The following is a 22,341-nucleotide window of genomic DNA, read 5'->3' on the forward strand; positions in this document are numbered from 1 at the left end:
TACCACCCAGGACGGCACAGATGGTGATGAAAGGCGGAAGGCAGCCGAAGTCGATGAGGGCGGGGAAAGTGACTGTCCCCGTGATGGTGCCCACACGCCCCAACATCAGGAATGTCGCCATTGCCATCACCCTATAATGGACAGACAATTTGTGACTTTTTATCCCTTAAAGGGATAAGCTCGCCTTTGTACATAACCGTTATAATTATTCTCTGTACTTGTAATTTGTTCTGTACCATAAAGTGTTTACTACTACTATTACTTTCTAAAAAAGTACATTGTTGCTTATCATAAAAGGGCGTTTTTCAAAATAAATCTCGAATAGGTATCGAATTACACCTCTGGGTACATAGCCGAATGGCACAAACGCTCACGAAACGAAACGCTCGTAGATATCTCTATCGCTCTTGCGTATTAGCGCGACAAAGCCAGACTATCTTTCGCGGCGTTTCGTTTTCGTTTCGCGTCGCAGAAATGCCATTCGGCTACGTAGCCGAATGGCATTTCTCCGACAAACGAAAGGACGTGTTTGATAGATATCTCTAGCGCTTCGTTTCGTGAGCGTTTCGTGAGCGAATCATTCGAGCCACCCTGGACGTGTTTGGGATTCAGAATTCCGAGCGATCCCGACGAAAAAAATGCTTGGTGGCGTGGCGATGCGATGATAAAAAGGTAAACACCTGAGTGAAGTAGGGAACAGGTCCACACATATGCTGGACAGCGCAGCCCCGCTGAGCGACGTTAGAGCCAGGGCCGTGGTCATCAGAGCCACCACAGCATCAGCGCTGTTGCCCAGGAACGGCATCAGGATGACAATCGCTGCGCCGGTGATGCTGCACGCTGCGGACACTAGCTTCTTGCCACAACTGGAATTTAAATATGGATTCTGATGAAACTAGAAAGATACTCGTACAGGGTAATTTTATGGGCGCTCCTAGGTTCATTGGGTATGAATGATAGAAGAGTAGTTACTAAATAGTTTCGTACGAGTACCTAAGTATTTTTGTTTATGATTTTTCAGTAAGAATGTGTGAAACCCTAAACAAAAATAAACAGGCCTGCGGAATACAAGATCCTTCTAAGGATTGTTCGATTAAATAGCATTTCTCCAAAGCCGTAAGTACATCTACAAACAGTAAGCTGCAAAAAATTCAAGGCGAATTTATCAAGAATCCATACTTTTTACTTATATTATATATTTAATATTATAAATGGGAAAGTGTGTGTGTGTCTGTTTGTTTGTCCGTCTTTCACGGCAAAACGGAGCGACGAATTGACGTGATTTTTTAAGTGGAGATAGTTGAAGGGATGGAAGTGACATAGGCTACTTTTTGTCTCTTTATAACGCGAGCGAAGCCGCGGGCAAAAGCTAGTTCATTCATAATTTCTACATGCCATTTCGTACGCTCACTGTACGTCATCAATTACCATGTATGGGCTGGCTTTCTTCTGTTATAGCGGTAATATAAGCTTTGTCTCTCTGAAGAGTCTTGATGATGAGCTATCAGACTTCTGTACATGTACCTTGATAGAAATCTGTATACCAACTTCAAATCAAGGGTGATCAGCCATTTTTTAGGCAAGATCGCTCGCTTTAGGTTACATCTTCGCCTCAATTGGTCCAAAAATGCTTACCGGTTGACTAACATCCCTCCTATTCCATAAGTTAGAGCAGACCCGGCGCCCACTATTACACTCTGCATATACGTCATCATGTCTGTCTGTATGGGCTGGCAACCTTCTTCAACGATAGTGACGTTGGAAGGAGCTATGGCGGAGCAGAGGCTTTCTGAGGAGTCGGAGTTTATCATGGCGGCAAGCTGGGGGTACCAGAGGCGGAGAGTGTTGGACCTGTAAGTAAATGAACAACTATTGAATGAATAAATGGATAGATGAATAATTGAATGAATCAATGAATGAATGAATGAATTAAATTTTATTTTAAACACATTTCATTTTACAAGAACATCAAAATATAAACTAAAATAGGTACCATAACACATAACATCAGAATAGTTATTAGGTAGATATTTAGTTCCTTTCCTATCCGCATGGTCTTAGTGGTTCTGGAGGTGGAAGGATATGATGTACATATAAACATGAAATACGACTGCATTCTTAGATTCCTTAGCGATATCGCCTTGAATGCATGTAGAATGTATGGCAATCAAAATAGAAGTCCAGTCGGATAGAATTACACAAGGGCAGGGAAAAGGGAAAAGTAAACCGTTCATTATTGTAATTTCAGCCTCCAGTGACCCAATGCTGAGTCCTGGGCTAGTCTTACTCAGACAGAAGTGTTCCGCGCTTTTTACCAACGAGCCAATAAGTACCAACAAAAAATATAGGATATTATCATATTACCCAAACATAGTTCCGATGTAAATGACGCAAAAAATATAGATGACAACCATTTGACGTGGGGCATCCCAAAGAGGGGGGCCAACTGTGCCCACCCTCCTCTCAGAGCTGCCACGCCACTCGCTTGCTTCTCTGTTTTTTCTTCCACCAGACATTTAATCTGTAAAAATCAGATGAATAATAGAAATAAAAAGGTCCTAAAAGACATTTAATCTGCAAATATCAGATGAAAAAAATGTCAGAAAAGACATTATAGGGTTAAGAAGAAAACTCTCTTATGGGAGAAATTAAAAAAAATAGGGTCAATCAAATGTTGTCACTAAAAAAGGCGCGAATTTATTTTTTCTATAAGGGCCCGCGCACACGGATGCAACAGTTGCACGGCGACATTTTTTGTCTCTGTCGTCACTCCTTAGACGACAGAGACAAAAAATGTCGCCGAGCAACTGTTGCATCCGTGTGCGCGGAGGAGCGTAAAATGCATTGCCGCCTTTTTTTTTTTTTTTTTTTTTTAATAAAAAATATTTTATTGCTTTAAACCATACATTACATTTCATATATAATGATAGTAACACGAAACATACTTATGTATTAGGTTTGTAACACAATTAGGTAAGGGGTTGAGCCTCTGCCTCCCGAACTAGGTCAAGCCTGTGACTCGGGAGTCAGTGATTCTTCCTACTAGTGTCTTGCAAGTATGGTCGCGCGATAAATGATAAAACATCTGTCATCATCATGTTTTATCGTCTATCGCGCGACCATACTACCCGTGCAGGAATATAATTTTTTGACTTAGCGCTATCCCTAAGGCGTTTGCCAGTGTCCGCCTATTTAACTTCGTGTCCTTTCTCTTCACTTTATGAAATCCTGTGCATATGCTCTCGTGTTTGCCTATTTACGCTCATATCAATCCATCCATCATCATATAGATATATCCATTGCTTTTTAGTCTGCTACGTGGCCAGAGACTATCAATGTTTAGGGAATTTGTTTAACACGTAGTTCGGCCTGCGGCAAACAGCCAAGATTCCAATAAATGATAATTACCGGATAATCCTCCTTCGGTTTTCCCGTATTGAGCCTGTATATCCTCCTAAAGACCTCCATAGCCTCCTCGTTGCGGCCCCGGGACATCAGGAACTTGGGGCTCTCCGGCAGACAGAGGAAGACCAGACCCGTTAGGACTGGCATCAGGGCTGTTGCCAGGAGGAACAGGTTCCACGAGTGGATCACTGAGTACAGAAAATGGGTCAAATGTTATGTCACTCAAACTCAGTAATATACGAAGGTGATCCAATATATCTCGTAGTTATAATATAATTTTCCCCTCACTAGCTCGGAAACACGTGTTTTGTCCTTTAATACCAGCGGGTAAAATCGCATTTTATCCACTAGTGGATAAAGTAATTTGACCTTGAATATAGTCATTTTTTCTGTTTCAAAGTTGATAAAAGTGAGTGAATCTAGTGATGACGATGATTTACCACCTGTGGAACTACTGGAAGCAGTGATAAACGCGCTTTTTGCGTTGTACTTTCCTCGCTATAGTGAGGGGAAATGTTTTGTGTTACACTCGGGTGCAAATGTATTTTACTTCTCGTGTGTTAAAAAACTCGCAAGTTCAGGATTCTATTCTCGAACCACTCGCTTCGCTCGTGGTTCAATTATAGAATCCTTTCACTTGTTCGTTTTTCAATTCCACACTCGGCGTTAAAATACAACTTTGCACCCTTGTATAACAAATAAGTATTAACGTCATTGTGTGATCTTGACAGGCGAGCAGGAGGCGGGCAATGTGGTAAAAAGTTAAAAACTCTCAATGTGGTACCTAATAAGCATGGACGTACAAAATACTTGTGATTCTCACCAAAGTTCTCAGTAATGGGGAAGTTCCAGTCGTGTGTGAGCATCCCCCAGGCCAGTAGGGGGAGGGTGGAGTTAGCGAATGTGTAGAAGAGGCTGGTGAGCAGGATGACGCGCGCGCGCAGCTCCTTGCGATGCATCTCCGCCAGGTACGAGATCAGGACGGCAAACGGGCCGTTGAAACTGAAAAGATAAGGAAGAGATTTTGAGAACATGAGTAGCTACATCGCCGCTTCTGATATTTTAATCATCATCCTCCTACCGTTATCCCGGAATTTGCCACAGCTCATGGGAGCCTGGGGTCCGCTTTGATGACTAATCCCAAGATTTGGCGTAGGCACTAGTTTTACGAAAGCGATTGCCATCTGACCTTCCAACTCGACGGGTAACTAGGCCTTATTGGAATAAGTCCGGTTTCCTCACGATGTTTTCCTTCACCGAAAAGCGATTGGCAAATATCAAATGAAATTTCGCACATACTTAAGTTCCGAAAAACTCATTGGTATGAGCCGGGGTTCGAACCCGCGACTTCCGGATCGAAAGTCGCACGTTCTTACCGCTTCTGATATTTTAATGTCAATAGAAATAAGTAGCTCATAACAGTGAGTCACTTCAATGAAAATTCTAAGTCAGACACAGATCAAATGTGAATACTATACTTTTACTACAACATGTACAAAAATTACACTTCCAACCTTAAAATAAAACAGTACTCAACACTACTCCCATGCGAAAATTCATCCGCAACGCAGGCTTCGTCATGTGGCCACAAATCCAAATCAACAACATGCTTCGTCAAACAAACCAATGATGATATCCGCAACAGGCTTCGTCACACATAAAATAATAACTTTAAGCTAAATGAAACCGTCCCGAATCGTACCCGGTTCAAATGTCCCCATCACACCGGCAGCGTTACCACGTTGAATAGCCAATGAGATCTGTTGGACCAGGTACGATCCGGACCGAGGGTCACATCCCTTGTCCCTTAGCCGCCGGCCCAAATCCCTTATGAACTCCTTCGCCTCCAGAGCCCAAGGTCCCGCAGTTTCGACTGCGACTGGCACAAAGTCGTACATTGGTTCCAGGGCAGAGTATTTGGCATGCTTCATTTTGGCCGCATACTCCGCGGCTGACCCTGCAGACCTAACCGTAAGGTTCAAGTGGGACGGCGCAAACGTGCTGACGCACGTCGCGTCCCATAAGAGACACCGACCCTTCTGCCATGGAACCAATGTCAGACCGTCAGGCCTCTTTCCATCCGTGCGGCACAACCCTGGAGGTTCCAAAACGCAAGGAACGTTGGCTGACACCAAAGCCCGGCGGATCGCATCATTGATAGCATGATGCCTCGAGAAACGTCCCGCGCACTTCAAGCAGCTGAGACCATGGTGACCGTCTTCCTCAACCATGACCCCGCAAACGCACCGATGCGCCTCGCACACCTTACACCCCAATCGCAAGGCCACCGCGATCCTTAAGGAGTCATTGTCCAAAAGCGTGCCTAGTGACGGGGAAGGTAATGCGTGCAGCCACGCCCCTGACTCAACCCTAGAAGCGGCTTTAAGGCGGGCCAAGTTGGATCCCACCGCTCCCTCTAGCATGTTTGCAACAGCCTTCTTGCACAACATGTCGTCCCAGCCCCTCTGCACAATGGGATTTTCGGGCTGATCCCCGCCACCGTAGAAAGTAGTCCACTTGGCTAACGCCTCCGAAGCAAACGGTACCTGGGTAATGTCACCATTGTTAGATAAGATCCGAGCAACAAGACCCAATGTCCCGTGAGGCGAAGCAAGAAATGCCACCACTCCCAACTCTCTACAGCGCCGTATTCCCAACCCACCGTGACGGACTGGAAGGGCTGCTTGACACCACTGCGTTTCATCCAAATGTACATTCAAGATGAATTCAAGCACCCCCTTGATTGTCTCGTCTAACGCTGCGACTTCAGATTGAAACAACCAGGTTGGAGCTGTTCTTAGAATGTACATTATACGCGGTGCAGCAAAACAGTTCCGCAGCAGAATAAGCGCAACATGCGCAGACAAGTTTCCCAGGTGTTCCTTGGCCCGAACCAACGCTAACCTTTTATCTTCAAGTGCAGCACCGACACCCTCAGGAAAAATTGGCGCTCCTAAAAGGCACAAAGAAGATTTCTGAAGGTACCGCAAGCCGGGCAACACCTCTTCAAAATCTGTCCGTACACCAACAGACGAGTCGCAGCAAAAAAGCTCGCACTTAGCAGGGTTCACCTCCAGACCTATCTCCCTCAACGCTGGCACGAGTTTATGAAGGTCATTCAACACTGTCTCTGGACTACCCCCAATAGTCCCATCGTCCAAGTACCAAACATTTAGGGGTGAATCCAGAGAAGAAACAACTTTCTGAATTGCCAAGCAAAATATAAGAGGTCCTAACGGATCACCCTGCTGAGCACCAACCTGCGACGAAATGGTGGTCCCATTAAAAAGTAAGTTGCTCGGTGTCGAATAGCATTGGTGCAGAAATGGAAAGAGGAGGGCACCTGGTTCGCTACTTCATTTAGAATGACGTCTCTTTCAACGCTGTTGAACGCATTCTTAATATCTACTTTAAGAATAACCGCATCTGACCCTTCATTCGCGAGTGCATATGCCCGAGTGGCATGAATCGCTGCCTCACATCCCCGCGCGGTCCCAAAACCTATCTGAACAGGCCGAAAATAAGTTGCCATTCGGTCCCTAACAGCCCGACAGCAAAGCTTGGCTGCAAGGCGTCGAATTGTGCATCCCACGGCAATGGGCCTGATACCCCCATCCTTTTTCGCAAGGGCACACAGTGACGCGCCATACATATAGGGACAAATTATAGGGTTAAGCGAGCCCCTTAACAGAAAGTTGCACAACTTCGTCAACGATTCTAGTAGACGAGGACCGTTGCTGCCCGACGTACAAGACGTTAACTCTTTTAAGTGTTGCGGACGCAAACCGTCTAACCCGGCCGCCGATCCATTATAAAAACCCGCTATTGCCTCCTTTACCTCTGGCACTGTCACTGTTATGGGATCAACCGGAACCTCTGGCGCAGGGGGCACTACGAGTGGTCTAGAAGGTGCTGGATGCTTCTCGCGGAGAGACGTCACAGTTTCCTCATTGGTAGGCGCTAGTGATGAATCTGACAAAAGTAAGCGAACTGCGCCTCTTAGGTCCCCATCGTGCACCTTACTTTCTATATTTTGCACCAAAGACCTTGACTTCCGCGAAGTATTCTCCGGAAAAAACAATGCTGTACAGTCTACGTTTTCTTTAACTTTAGACGTTAACGATTTCGTACCTTTTTCAGGAACCCTAAGTACCGAAAATGAGAACGTCAACAGAGTAAACCAGTCTTCAACAGCATTGGACCGTATGCACCTGTCAATGACCTCACACAATTTCCCCGCAACCAAACATCTTGCCCCTTTAGGAATATGTTTTAAAACATTGACCTTCCCTTTAAGTTCGCCCAATGTATCCAGGCAAACCTGAGGAGCAGATGTAGACGCCACCCGCGAAGAACTGCTGATGTTGTTTGTGGGCATTTGAGCGCTTGCGCTGGGCCCAGGAACCCCCAGGGTATTTCGGTCCTGTGAAGCAACATCCCTATGGACCTTTGTAATATGGACGTTTAGACCTCTAGGCACAACATAAAGTTTAGGAGAACCCGGGCAATAGGGACAGGTGACTTTAGACGGGCTACTCATAATGGTAAAAAGAACTGGCAAAAAAAAAAATATATCAAAGGTTTTTTTTTTCCAGATTTTTTGCCGTTAACAATACTATTTAACTTTAACAGGAGCGAAAGAAAAAAAAAAAACAACAGTGATAAGTTAAAAAAAAAACCGAAATGTCACAAAATAAATTCAGAATTAATATCAATTAAAAACATTACAAAAAAAAATCGCACCCGTAAAAATCACAAATGAAATCAAAATTCAATACAATGGCAATAAATAAATGTAAAAAGTAGGTTGGTATCTATAAATTAGTCACCTAGAATAAAAATAAAATAAAATTACAAATCACAAACAAAAAACAAACAAAAAAAAACAATCATGTCAAAGCATATTTACAATAAATTACAATAAGATACCTAAATTAAAAAAAAAAACAAAAAGTCATGTCAAATTGAAGATTTGAACCCGCGCACTGCGCGTCGCAATCACATCCTACACCCAGCCTTTCACAACTGCGCCAGCGCCCTGCTGACGTGAGCCGACGAATTTTGCCTCCAGTATGTACAGTTTATCTTAACTGAAGTGACGGTGAGTATAAATCCACCCTCCATTTAGCTTAAAAAAAAAAGCATTTATGACACTGCACCAATTAATTACACTGATCACTGATAAACTGGCAGTACAGAGATGCTTCGCACGCAGAGATGCCGCTTCCGCGTCGTGTCGCCCGTTCGTTTCGTAAAAATTACCAGTGTTATTGTTCGTGATGGTGACTGTGATGTGTTTTGCGACGAACATCGCCCTTTTCTACAAAACCGTTGTCCTGCCTGGCACTGAGGATCCACAGGGACACAAACATTATCAGAGGTTTGTCTCACTTTATGTTCTGTATTTCACTCAAGAAATCGCTCAAGAAATGTGAATTGATCTCGCGAATTGTTAAATAGTACAATCGCTACAGAGCGCTGATGTGTGGGAATGAACGGTTTCCAAAAGTCGCAGGTTTAAGTTCTCTGGGGTTTTAACAATTTTCTACACTGGGGTAGTAAAAAAGTTGCGTTCAGCCGGCCTATCATGCTTCCATTTTTATCACTTATCCACGTGGATAAGACATCTGTCACTCTCACACTGACATGCTTGCCAAAGCGTGACGGATGCTTTATCCACGTGGATAAGTGATAAAATAGGAAGCATGATACGCCGGCAGGATCTTAAAGGGTAGACTCTAGAGTCTAGAGGTTACTGTGACTGTTTTCCATCCGGCAGCCACACCACAGCGGCACCGACGTGGTACCTATATATCAATAAAAATAATTGATTGAAAAAACCTTTATTACATTATGCGTTTACTTATCTTACGTGCATTACGTACACCCGAACTAGGAAAAGAACTGTATCTCAGTGGTTTAGACAGAAACTTACAGGAACCCGCTGGCGAACCTGGTGACCAGCAGCATGGGGAAGTTCTGGCTCATGCTGGCTGCCACTTCTACCAGCCCCGCGCAGAAGAAGCCCCACACCATGATGCGGCGTCGACCCAGAGTATCCGACAGGAATCCCCAGATCATGGCCGATGAGATCATCCCTGGAACAGAAGGTTGCATATAACGATGCGTATAAGCATGGGATGGAAGACTAAATATAAAACAGAATAGCTAGCTTTTTTATGATTTAGTTTTTATATTTACTTTATGTGACTTTGCAAATTACCACCATATTGTTGTGTTGACTCGCTACTTCGTTTACTTAACATCGGCTACATAATTATTTAACTAAGATAATAAAGTTCTATGATATTAGTAACAATCAATATTTACTTTACGACCTGCTAGCCTAGTAACACTTAGTAGGTATTGGCTAAGCTTACGAAGCGGAAGGTCCTCAGTTTGAAACCCGGTAATGGCAATTATTTTTGTACTCATGATGATTGAGTGATTAAATGAGCATTATCTGTGTATATGTATGTATTTATGAAAAACAAATATGTACATATATCGACGCCTAGTATACCATGACCTACATATTATGTAGTACAAAATTTACATTGTTTGAGTCCCTGAGACAGACTGATTTGTGCCGAATTGTCCCCAATATTTTTTTTAAATTATTAATAGGTTTTCGAGTGGTGAACAGTTCTTGAACTCCTGCTCTGAAATGTTCTTTTGTTATTTATAATTGAAAATTACACTGGTTATCATTTCTTTCAACAGTCAGATAAAGTTTGTTTACATAGACTTGAAAAAAACATTAATAAGTACCTACTTACATAAATTCAGCAGCGGCTGGTCCATACAAGCCGATTCCCACCGGCTTGCCTAAAATTGATTACTAGTAAAGCACCTAATTTTAAGGTAGGTTTTTTTTGCTCAGTGTTGCCTAGCAGACATTTTCACCAGCCGCCATTGGTACATAAATTACTTTTTTCAATGATTTTTTTATCTGCTTGAAATACAATAATCGCGCCAACTTTTATGAATTAATCTTATAGGTATTAACAAGTAACTCTGTAAGTATTTTTGTCCGTTATCCCTGCCCACTTAAACTCCTAAATAAATTTAAATGAAATTTGCAACAGAAATTTTAGCCATTCCTCGCACATGAAGTCGCAAATAGAAATTACAATGATCATATTTTTTAGCTATTGCTTTATCACAAAATTAATTCCTGGTTTTTATTTTTAAAGTCAGCCAACGTAGCTGACGCTGCTAACGTCACACGACTTCTAAATTTGTCAACAGGCGTCGAGCCCGTTTACCGGAGGATTTGAGCGTCACTCATACGCTGGCTTGCAAAACTTTCCGGTGTTGCCTTGCATGACGAACAATATTGTCAATGTCAGAGTCATCGTACTGACCTGATGAAGATAAAAAAACAAAAAATCGGCCAAGAGCGTGTCGGGCCACGCTCAGTGTAGGGTTCCGTAGTTTTCCGTATTTTTCTCAAAAACTACTGAACCTATCAAGTTCAAAACAATTTTCCTAGAAAGTCTTTATAAAGTTCTACTTTTGTGATTTTTTTCATATTTTTTAAACATATGGTTCAAAAGTTAGAGGGGGGGACCCACTTTTTTTTCCTTTGGGAGCGATTATTTCAGAAAATATTAATATCATCAAAAAACGATCTTAGTAAACCCTTATTCATTTTTAAATACCTATCCAACAATATATCACACGTTGGTATTGGAATGAAAAAAATATCAGCCCCCACTTTACATGTAGGGGGGTACCCTAATAAAACATTTTTTTCCATTTTTTATTTTTGCACTTTGTCGGCGTGATTGATATACATATTGGTACCAAATTTCAGCTTTCTAGTGCTAACGGTTACTGAGATTATCCGCGGACGGACGGACGGACGGACGGACAGACATGGCGGACGGACGGACTAAAGAGACAGACAGACAGACAGACAGATTGCTCATTATGCGGTCTAAGAGGATTTTCCTCTGGCGAACACTCCGGCTGTAGAATCTACCGAGGTTTTCTCGAGGGTCTACATTTACAGTACGGAGTTCTTCAAAAATGGTAGGTATATGGCAGCCATCTGCATGTAACACTCATAGATTTCCATGTGTTTCCTAATCTGGCGGGAAATATATGTACTTGTTTACCGTCAGCAGGTTAATAAAGCAAAAAAAATCAGCAAAATAAAAAGTTTTTTTCATAAACAGGCCAAAGGTCATGACCCCCGTCTCGTTGATGCATCTACACTGTGTACTCATCAGTCACAACACCGCGTCCACAAGTATCAATTAATAACGCTATCTCTGGCTCGCGTGTCTCTGCTCGCGTGATATATTTCGCATTGCTGCGATATCGTTATCTACTCTTGTAAGTGAAGTATCCTTATTGTATTTTCCTGTGGGAGATGGAATAAGAAAATATTGGTTTGATTCGATAAACGTTATATTCCCTTCACTTGCCTTTTTATTAAGTAGGGTCTATAACTGAACCCTGAGGCACGCCTCGTGAGCCTTACGGCTCAGCCACGACATTGGTCTAAGCGCGACAGCGGTGAGCAGCGGCCATACATTGGAGCGAGACACAGCGATGGGACTTTTCATTCGCACGTATGGCTGCCGCTACCCGCTGCCGCGCTTAGACCAATGTCGTGGCTGGGCCGTTAGTGCGTTTTCACATTATCCAATCCGATATCTGATGTAGCAAGTATTTCAAAGGAAAAAGTCAAAGATGGCTTTGTAAATATATGTGGTATCAGTCCGACATGCGATATCGGATCGGATAATGTGAAAACGCACTTAATCCACTTCCAGCCACTTCCATTACTTAGAAATATAAAAATGAATTGTTAAATAGACAAGCATTGAAAAGCATGCGAAATCCAAGTTTTAAATCTAAAAATATAAGGTAATAACTAATTAGCTAGTGTTGATATGATGGTTGATTCCGCCAAAAGTTAGGGTGTCTGCATTGCCCATGTCAAGTACTCATATGTTAAGCTGTATATCACATTAGCCCTGGTAAATTTGGATTTAGTGATGGAGAATGAACTACCTAAAGTTGGTAAGTGTATACAATGTATTAATGTAAGTGATATAACGATACATACCTCCATAGGTGATGGCATTCACAGTGCCTATGTCAAGCAAGCTGAACTGCATATCACGCTGGGTCCTGGTGAAGATGTAGTATGTGGAACTGGTGACGGAGACGGAACTCCAGAAGGTCACGATAGTATAGACGATGAAAGTTATGTTCATACCTCCATAGGTGATGGCGTTCACAGTGCCCATGTCAAGCAAGCTGAGCTGCATATCACACTGGGCCCTGGTGAAGATGTAGGATGTGGAGCTGGTGACGGAGACGGCACTCCAGAAGGCGGGGAAGGTGCACAGCATCAGGGCCACATTGAAGCGCCCGTTGCCCGTCGCGGCGATGGCGGTTTCGAAGTCTGATGGCGGTTCTGGTACTGGAAGAAGAGATATAAATTTTAAGTGAAATAATCCACGTTTTTAGACCACCCTTGTCGCGACCAACGCGAAACTATAGAGCCCCAAGAATATTCCCCTGCGGCAACACTGGCGGCGCCCTCTGGGTGGAGCCATAGTAAGTATCTCAAAGTTGTCAAACTACGTGCCACGTAGACATTCCACGAGGCGCGAGAAACGCGCCAGTACTTAAAAGTGTAACACACAGTGAAGTGATCCACGTGCTATCCAGATATTGCAGAGACGACTAAAGCTAAGTATTTATTTATACTTGGTGGCTCACAGTGGTGTAATGGTATCTCTTACAATTGTTTCCATATCTAACTAAAGGCTATTACCTCGATTATCTTAGTAACAGACAAGGCGCACTAAAGGTGCCACTAGGTGCCGAGTTGTCTATCTAAATAGTAAGTATGGTACTCAATCCTGGAAGACTAGTTCTCCAGAGGCGCAAGCAGACAAGGCACGCTAAAGGTGCCGGTAAGTGACAGGTAGACACACTTAGAATAAGCATGCATGCTCAATCATGGTGAGACCGCGGCGTGCTCGGCTCAGCCCGGGGGTCGAGGTCGCCGGGGGTCGAGGGGCACGTCGGCGGCGTACCTGGCTCAGCCCGGGGGTCGAGGTCGCCGGGGGTCGAGAGGTACGTCGACGGCTCACTGTTCTCAATCCTGGTAAGACTAGATCGCCAGAGGGTGAGGTGCAAGTCCACGGCGTGCTCGGCTCAGCCCGGGGGTCGAGGTCGCCGGGGGTCGAGGGCACGTCGGCGGCGTACCTGGCTCAGCCCGGGGGTCGAGGTCGCCGGGGGTCGAGAGGTACGCCGACGGCCCTCACTGTTATCAATCCTGGAAGACGAGTTCTCCAGAAGAGTCGGTATGATAGGTACGAGGGTGTTGACAGTTCAGCACGTCCTCACACCCGCCGAGCTCCAGACAGACGTGCCGTAGTGTGGCGGTACGTCTCGACTATCCACTTGGGCGTGTAGGCGTCCGAGGAAGATGTATTTGGTGTACCCTGTCTGGTTGAATAAGATCAATCCTTAGTATGAGTAGTATGACGATGATGTATGTTCTAAGGGACGGTTGTTAGGAGAATACCATATTCATGAGCACTTAAAACCCACAGATCACGGAGTGACAATCAGCCGCCGTAACATAAAAGCAAGCGAAGCAGATCAGAGGCTCACCTGGCCCCGAGAAGGTTGGGACAGCGTGAGCGTGGATGAGGAATCATCTATAGAAATGTCAGGTATGTATACCATGCATTCTGTTTGGTGGTCAGTATATATATTGACCACACACACACAAATAAGTTGCCATCCTTCTCCTTTACGGACTCGTAAATGTACCGTAGGCGGCTAGGAGAGGGGTGGCGACAATGGTGGAGATGCTGGGATTGAACAGATATAGAATCAAGGCATAACCTAAAATGAATGCAAGGTATACTATCCTAACATTAAACGTATTATTCTAAGAAAAATAACATGTGTGTGTCAATAGTAACAAAAATTGCAAGATTTGTACTTTAAGTACACGTGCGGAATCATATAATTACAGGGTCTGGTTCAACATCAATTTTGGCTCATTTAGTTATGAAAGTTACTTCAAGAGCTCAATAAGTGAAGACTTTTAAGAATAAAGTAATTTCATTGACTGTGTAATACGGCAGGATATGAGAAAATACATCATGGCGTACTCTCTCGGCTAAAGGATGGTTTACTTACTTATAAGATACATTTTATTCCCCGTATAAGAAAAAAGGCTCAATTGTTATAAATAATGTTTAAAAAATAAAAGTATGAAGATTTCAGTATTCGTCCGAATTTATGAAATTAAAAATTCATTATTCAAAAATAAAAGGTCATGTTATTGAACAAAGTTGCTTCAGTTGCTTCCGGGATACGTCACGAATACGTCTCTGATTGGCCAAAGGCGAAACATGGCGGCCATCGCGCCATCGCGGCGGCCATAGCACGAAGTAGTGTTGCTACAGTTACAGTAAGAAGATTACCCGAAATGTCGGGAGAAAATTACGACTCGAAAGGATTAACCGGATAACTTCAGTGAAGAGAAGAAATTATTTTACAAACGGATTCGACTTGGAAGGCAGTAATGAGAATTTTCTTATAAGATGAATGTGTAATTAAGTCAAACGGTCATACTGAACTGTGTATAGATATAAGTCGGTAAGAAATTTGTCTTTGTGTTCGTAATTATATTGGATTGATTAGTATATAAGCTAGAAGATCTTTTCAGGGATAAGAAGAGAAGCACTAGCCTATGGTATACTGCAGGTATATCTTATAAGTCTTATAAGACAAGCGTAAAATAAGAAGGGGCAGAGGAATTTTCCGCTTTGAATTTTACTTGATACATGTGTGTTAAACTTAATTAGAATTAAGATTTTAGTATTAAGTATTTGTATAAAAGTAATAACGATGCATCTAAAAGGACCGAAGAAGAAACAAGTTACGGTTAGTTTATTCGTTAAATATGTCAGAAATCAGGGAGTTCTGACTAAGGCTGGCAACACTAATTCCCGTAGTGAATACGCTTTACTTTGAAACTTTGTTTACGGAGAAGCTGCAACAGCGCTGGTTCCCAAGAAGTTTGCATCCAGTTTATAGGTAAGATGCAGTTGTTTTGTACAATTTCAAGTGCTTTATAGAAGAATTAAATTGGTGAATGAGTACGATTATTGAAAATATGTGTATTTTACGTCATAGGAAGACAAAAACACGAACCGGCCTCCGTGAACCATCACGGACTCGACACATACCACCGGATTAGACGAGAAAAGAGAAAAGAAATTCCTCGGTAAGTTTTTAAATAACTACTTCGTCATCACATGAAGTTTGTTCAAAGAAAAACCAATCGTCAGCTAATTTGCCGTAAAGTTAGCGAAAACGACCTCGTGGTTTTTGCAAAGAAACATGGCGTGTTTAAAGTTCTAAAGTAGAAATAAAGTTAGTTAAGTAAGAATATTACAGTCAATATTCAAGTTTTAACATCCGTATTACGTTTTATTAGAGATATCTTGAATATTTTGACATTGTACTTGTTATTGGCGAAGATTAACTTGGATGAAGAAATGTATTTGCAGCGGAGTCAAAATGGCGAATTCTAGTATTCTTTAAAAGTTTAGAGAAGCTTTTAACATCGTGAGATATTATGTTATGCATATCTCGCATATTTTTCCTGAACTCACAATGTTGTTTACTTATTCCTTAAAGAACTTTGAGAAAGTTTTTTTTTATGTTGATTGTGTGTATATGTGAATTAACATCTTCTTTACAGGTTTAGTATAAGAAGTGAATTTGTGTCAATAGTGTTCGTTAAAATACGTCATACAAATTAAATACAAAAATAAAACAAATGAGTAAGCTGAATGAGTGAAAGTGACAGTGCAAAGTTATATTATAGTTACCTGCGTGTAAACGTCAACGTTACTGACAAGCACTGATAAGAAGTGATAAGTCTTAACATAAATTTGAGTTCAATAACATGTCTGTGTGTATGTTATGTTTACAGATATTCCAATTTTCTTTAGTGATATTCAATTTAAAGTGAAATAATTTAAATTTGGAAATAAAAGAACTCATTAATTAAATTAATTTTAAAGTGAAAGTATTAAAGTTTCAAATAAGAGTCCTCATAAATTAAATTAAATTTTAATCTTTTGTTACTTTTAACTATTGAGTGTTGTTTTCCATAATAAGAATAGATTAATAAAAAATAAACAATTCCTCATTTCTAGTAGCATTCTAAAATAATTAAAGAAAATGTCAGAAACCTATCCTTGTGAAGGATAATTAAATAGACTTTTCCCAATAAGAGTTTTAATAAAAGATACTAGTTTATAGTATATATTTCTGTACCTTCCAGGACAAGATGGACGAGATTCTCTTAATCAGACTTCGAATCACCAGTGAAAAAATTGGTGCTGAATTGGAAACAATACCCAGTACGGTTCGGTCAGAAAACATAGGACAGGCTCAGGTCGTCTATAACAGACTGCAAGCTGCAGTGAATAGGCTCAACGCTAATTTATCAGAATACTTTCGTTTAGCTACAACTCCTGCATCAGATGAAATTTTCTTGATTAGTGGCCAGCAGCTTTTAGCAGAAGAGACTTTAGCAGAACTCAAGGCGAAGATCGACCAAGTCACCGTATCCCGTGAGACCCAGGAAAAGCCGCCTGAAGTGAATTCCTCTTGTCGACTACCGAAACTCCAACTACAGGTTTATAACGGGGATGTGCTTTCCTGGTGCGAATTTTGGGATAGTTTTAGCAGCAATATCGACTCAAGAAACTTACCTGATGTAGACAAGCTGTCTTATCTTAAAACTTCAGTGACGGGTGATGCTAAGAAAGCTATTGATGGCCTGCCTACCACTAACGGAAACTATAAGATAGCGGTCACTCTACTAAAGGAACGTTTTGGCAAGAAAGCTCATCTGATTGATGCCCACTATGCTACATTATACAAAATCGAAGCGGCAAAAAGCAGCGCAGAAGATTGTAGAAGAACTTTCAACGAGGTGGAGCGCAATCTTAAAATCCTAGAGTCTCTTGGCGAAAACACCAACCACAACCATCTTCGTTTCATGATTTTGGAGAAATTTCCTTCGGATTTAATATACGAAATAAAGTTGAAAATTCAGAATGAGTCCACACAAGAACTCCGGGAACAATTGAATAAAATTATCACTGCAAAGGAAGATGCAGAGAGAATTGCTGGAAGGAAACGATCACATGAGGTAGATGACAGCACTGTCGGTACCCTGCATGTGAACGCAAAGCGTGCGAAGAGAATGCATCATTTCCAACAGGGAAATAATACCTCAAATACTCAACATTATCAAGGAAGTATTAATAGAAAAGGACTAAATAGAAAAGGAAAATTTCAAAGGGCCAATGAACCCAAAAAAGGAAGCAAACCGAGCGTATCTAATGTTGCAACATCTGCTAACAGATCTGCAACTGTTAACCCAAAGGAAAAAGGGAAAATCTTAGGTTGTATATTCTGCAACGGCAAACACCGCAATTATACGTGCCAGGACGCTTCTACTTTAGAGGAAAGAAAGAAGCGGTTGACCGGAAGATGCTTTATATGCTTTAGGAAGAATCATCTTGTAAAGGACTGTAAGGAAAACTGGACTTGTAGACTTTGCCCAGGAAAGGAAAGGCACAACATGGCCTTATGCCCTTCAAATTTTCCAAAGGATCCCAAAACAAAGAAACAGTCTTGACTATTTCAGAAAGAGGAATCACCACTCTACAGACAGCTGTTGTTTATGCTAACCCCTTAGGTGATAAGAATAATGTATTGTGTAAATACCGTTTAATTTTAGACCCAGGGTCTCAACGTTCTTATGTCACATTTCAAGCGGCCAAGGAGTTGAAGCTTCCAGTCGAAGAAGAAAGTCTCTTGACAATTTTCACCGTTTCTACTGAATGCGACTATTAAAGAACATTTAAATAATGCAGAAGATCAGCATGTCAGGCAGAAAGCGAATGACATATACGTAGACAACTTTGTTTCAGGCTGTAGTACTACAGCTGAAGCAATAGAGCTTTACAAAAGTTTAAAAGGATCTTTTCAAGATATTTCAATGTCACTCAGGGATTGGAGTTCTAACTCCGAAGAATTCATGAAGATGGTCCCTGATACATGTAAAGAAAACAAGATAAAAGTACTTGGCTTAGAGTGGGACATAAAAAAGGACACCCTCCAGCTGAAGCCCAACCTCCAAGAGGAAGCAGTCACAAAAAGAGGAATACTGAAGACTATCGCATCAATTTATGACCCGTGCGGTTACGCGGCACCTCATACATTATCAGCTAAACTTTTTCTGCAAGGACTTTGGAAGGCCGGAGTATCTTGGGACTCACCATTATCAAGCGAGCTAACAGAAGAGTGGAACATCATCCGACAGAACCTAGAAGTCATAGGAAAGGTATCGGTGGATAGATGTTACATGAAGACACCAACGGAAGCGAATTACCAACTGCACTGCTTCACAGATGCTTCACTACAAGCCTACGCAGCATCGGTGTTTCTAGTCTGTGGCTCGAAGAAAAGCTTTATCATGGGTAAATCCCGTCTGATACCAACCAAGGATCAAGATAACCTCAAGATACCCCGTCTAGAACTTCTGGGAGTACTGATAGGCTGTAGACTGATGAAGTTCGTCCTTAAGTTTCTGCAACAGAAAATAGTAAGACAAGTCTTATGGACCGATAGTCAGATTGTCATCGAATGGTGTAAGTCTAACAAACTACTTCCTCCCTTCGTTGCCAGACGAATAGAAGAAATCAAGACAAACAAAGACCTGGAGATAAGATATCTACCATCAAGCTTGAACCCAGCAGATGTAGGCACAAGACCCCTTCGTGCAGAGGAGGATAAGGAGAAATGGCTGAATGGTCCGCAGTTTATAACAGAAGATCCACAGAAATGGCCAACCACATCCGGCAGTGAGCCAACCAGTTCTCTTCTGACAGGGGAGGGTCTTGGGTTCCAAGAAGACATAGAGATGGTCGATAAAGAAGATCCAGTTGTTAATGTCAACCCGATGAAAACGGAGGAAATTATAACACCAAATGAAGTGATAGGAAATAATCAGTCAACAGACGACAAGCTTCATAAATTAAAAGAAATTCAAGCTAAATATTTTCCTCTAGAGGTAGAAGGAAAAGAAACCAATCTAAGTCGAAACTTAGGAGTATTCAAGGACATTGATGACCTATTGAGATGCAAAGGTCGTATGAAAAACGCAAACTGGTCGTTCGACAAACGATACCCTATACTCATACCAAAAGAGTCAGATTTCACGAAGGAAATTATAATGAAAACTCATCAAGAGAACAAACATGTAGGTGTCAGCCACACGCTTGATAAAATAAGAGAAATGTATTGGATTCCTCAAGGAAGAAGTAAAGTCCAACGGATATTAAAGGGATGCCCTGAATGTATGAAACATGATGGAGGACCTTATAGACTACCAGAAACCCCTGCTCTTCCTAAAGAGAGAGTCAATTACAGCTCTCCTTTTACGTACGTTGGAACAGTGTAAACAAACGTCACATGAAGAAAGCGTAGAAGAATCTGTACAGGTTCCTGACGTCCCACATCCAACAAGAAGGGACGACGTGATGAAAGAATCCACTAACGACGTTCTTAAGACTTCTGAGCAGAAATCTTATCAATTAACAGAATTAAACGAGTCAGAAGAAATACCGTCTGATTCAGTCTTATTAGAGCCTGCATCTAGTCAGTTACACGAGCCTGAGCCTAAGTCCATACCCGAACCAGACCCACTCGCAGTCAAAGACATGACGTTCTGCGAGAACACTGATCCTGAAACGCACCACCTAGAGAACATCGCGTCGGCTGAACATCACGACGAGTCCAGACCTAAGAGAGCAGCGGCGCTTCGTGCTCTTGAGAAGATTAAGGAGTGGACCAGCAACTTAGTCGCAGTTTTGCTGCCTGTAGTGGGGAGTGTCGCGACCAACGCGAAACTATAGAGCCCCAAGAATATTCCCCTGCGGCAACACTGGCGGCGCCCTCTGGGTGGAGCCATAGTAAGTATCTCAAAGTTGTCAAACTACGTGCCACGTAGACATTCCACGAGGCGCGAGAAACGCGCCAGTACTTAAAAGTGTAACACACAGTGAAGTGATCCACGTGCTATCCAGATATTGCAGAGACGACTAAAGCTAAGTATTTATTTATACTTGGTGGCTCACAGTGGTGTAATGGTATCTCTTACAATTGTTTCCATATCTAACTAAAGGCTATTACCTCGATTATCTTAGTAACAGACAAGGCGCACTAAAGGTGCCACTAGGTGCCGAGTTGTCTATCTAAATAGTAAGTATGGTACTCAATCCTGGAAGACTAGTTCTCCAGAGGCGCAAGCAGACAAGGCACGCTAAAGGTGCCGGTAAGTGACAGGTAGACACACTTAGAATAAGCATGCATGCTCAATCATGGTGAGACCGCGGCGTGCTCGGCTCAGCCCGGGGTCGAGGTCGCCGGGGGTCGAGGGGCACGTCGGCGGCGTACCTGGCTCAGCCCGGGGGTCGAGGTCGCCGGGGGTCGAGAGGTACGTCGACGGCTCACTGTTCTCAATCCTGGTAAGACTAGATCGCCAGAGGGTGAGGTGCAAGTCCACGGCGTGCTCGGCTCAGCCCGGGGGTCGAGGTCGCCGGGGGTCGAGGGGCACGTCGGCGGCGTACCTGGCTCAGCCCGGGGGTCGAGGTCGCCGGGGGTCGAGAGGTACGCCGACGGCCCTCACTGTTATCAATCCTGGAAGACGAGTTCTCCAGAAGAGTCGGTATGATAGGTACGAGGGTGTTGACAGTTCAGCACGTCCTCACACCCGCCGAGCTCCAGACAGACGTGCCGTAGTGTGGCGGTACGTCTCGACTATCCACTTGGGCGTGTAGGCGTCCGAGGAAGATGTATTTGGTGTACCCTGTCTGGTTGAATAAGATCAATCCTTAGTATGAGTAGTATGACGATGATGTATGTTCTAAGGGACGGTTGTTAGGAGAATACCATATTCATGAGCACTTAAAACCCACAGATCACGGAGTGACAATCAGCCGCCGTAACATAAAAGCAAGCGAAGCAGATCAGAGGCTCACCTGGCCCCGAGAAGGTTGGGACAGCGTGAGCGTGGATGAGGAATCATCTATAGAAATGTCAGGTATGTATACCATGCATTCTGTTTGGTGGTCAGTATATATATTGACCACACACACACAAATAAGTTGCCATCCTTCTCCTTTACGGACTCGTAAATGTACCGTAGGCGGCTAGGAGAGGGGTGGCGACAACCCTAAGGCCGTTTTCACATTATCCGATCCGATATCGGATGTCGGACCGACATCCTACATCCGATAAACGCTTCCGATAGTGTCGGATGTCGGTCCGATAAAACGCATTGTTCCAAATCAATGAAGTATGATTTGTATCAAAAAATATTTAAAAAATGGTTTATATTTAATAATTATAAGCACTATATCCTAAATATTATATTGTAAAATTAAGATAACGAGCATAAAAAATACTCAGAGTGTCAGGCAAAATAAATAATTTTACATTCAACTATATCTACTAAAAGATGAAAAAACTAGTATCCGCAATTCGGACCGATGCATTACAACCTTTTTTTTCAATGGGAATTTTCAACTAATTTGAATTTCGATCATTAGCAGCTGTTTAATAGACGCCATTTTTGTCACGCACACTACTACAAACGTATATATACATTATATACGCACACAAACAAATATTATCGGCCGACAACTGGCGGGGGGTCCGGCATGCCAAAAAATGTTGGAATCGTCCTGCCGATATCGGCAGTTCCATGGTGCCTCGGACAAAAACTGTTGTAGGAGAGTGCCATCGGCATTAAATCCGCATTTTTTTGCGTTTTATATCGATTTTTAGTAATAATGA

General features: G+C 42.6%; 3 protein-coding genes across 3 annotated transcripts in view; 2 read left to right on the top strand and 1 right to left on the bottom strand.

Moving 5' to 3' along the window:
- LOC125236011 (synaptic vesicle glycoprotein 2C-like) overlaps nucleotides 1-22,341 on the bottom strand; it is a 31,524-nt gene that overhangs the window by 2,249 nt on the left and 6,934 nt on the right. The window contains 9 exon segments of the mRNA XM_048142696.1: nucleotides 4-131; nucleotides 681-866; nucleotides 1,636-1,851; nucleotides 2,365-2,402; nucleotides 2,405-2,521; nucleotides 3,409-3,593; nucleotides 4,229-4,407; nucleotides 9,341-9,503; nucleotides 12,641-12,847. Of these exon segments, the coding sequence (XP_047998653.1) occupies nucleotides 4-131; nucleotides 681-866; nucleotides 1,636-1,851; nucleotides 2,365-2,402; nucleotides 2,405-2,521; nucleotides 3,409-3,593; nucleotides 4,229-4,407; nucleotides 9,341-9,503; nucleotides 12,641-12,847 (1,419 nt within the window).
- Nucleotides 15,413-18,310, top strand: LOC125236018. The gene is made up of 3 exons (XM_048142704.1): nucleotides 15,413-15,492; nucleotides 15,592-15,682; nucleotides 16,751-18,310. Exon 3 carries the CDS (start codon nucleotides 16,757-16,759, stop codon nucleotides 18,116-18,118), a length of 1,362 nt encoding a protein of 453 aa, XP_047998661.1. The 5' UTR covers nucleotides 15,413-15,492; nucleotides 15,592-15,682; nucleotides 16,751-16,756; the 3' UTR covers nucleotides 18,119-18,310.
- Nucleotides 18,313-21,709, top strand: LOC125236027. Its single transcript, XM_048142714.1, has 2 exons — nucleotides 18,313-20,456; nucleotides 21,464-21,709. Exon 1 carries the CDS (start codon nucleotides 19,851-19,853, stop codon nucleotides 20,397-20,399), a length of 549 nt encoding a protein of 182 aa, XP_047998671.1. The 5' UTR covers nucleotides 18,313-19,850; the 3' UTR covers nucleotides 20,400-20,456; nucleotides 21,464-21,709.

This window comes from Leguminivora glycinivorella, chromosome 2, assembly GCF_023078275.1.
Source record: "Leguminivora glycinivorella isolate SPB_JAAS2020 chromosome 2, LegGlyc_1.1, whole genome shotgun sequence".
In the NCBI taxonomy this organism is placed as follows: domain Eukaryota; kingdom Metazoa; phylum Arthropoda; class Insecta; order Lepidoptera; family Tortricidae; genus Leguminivora; species Leguminivora glycinivorella.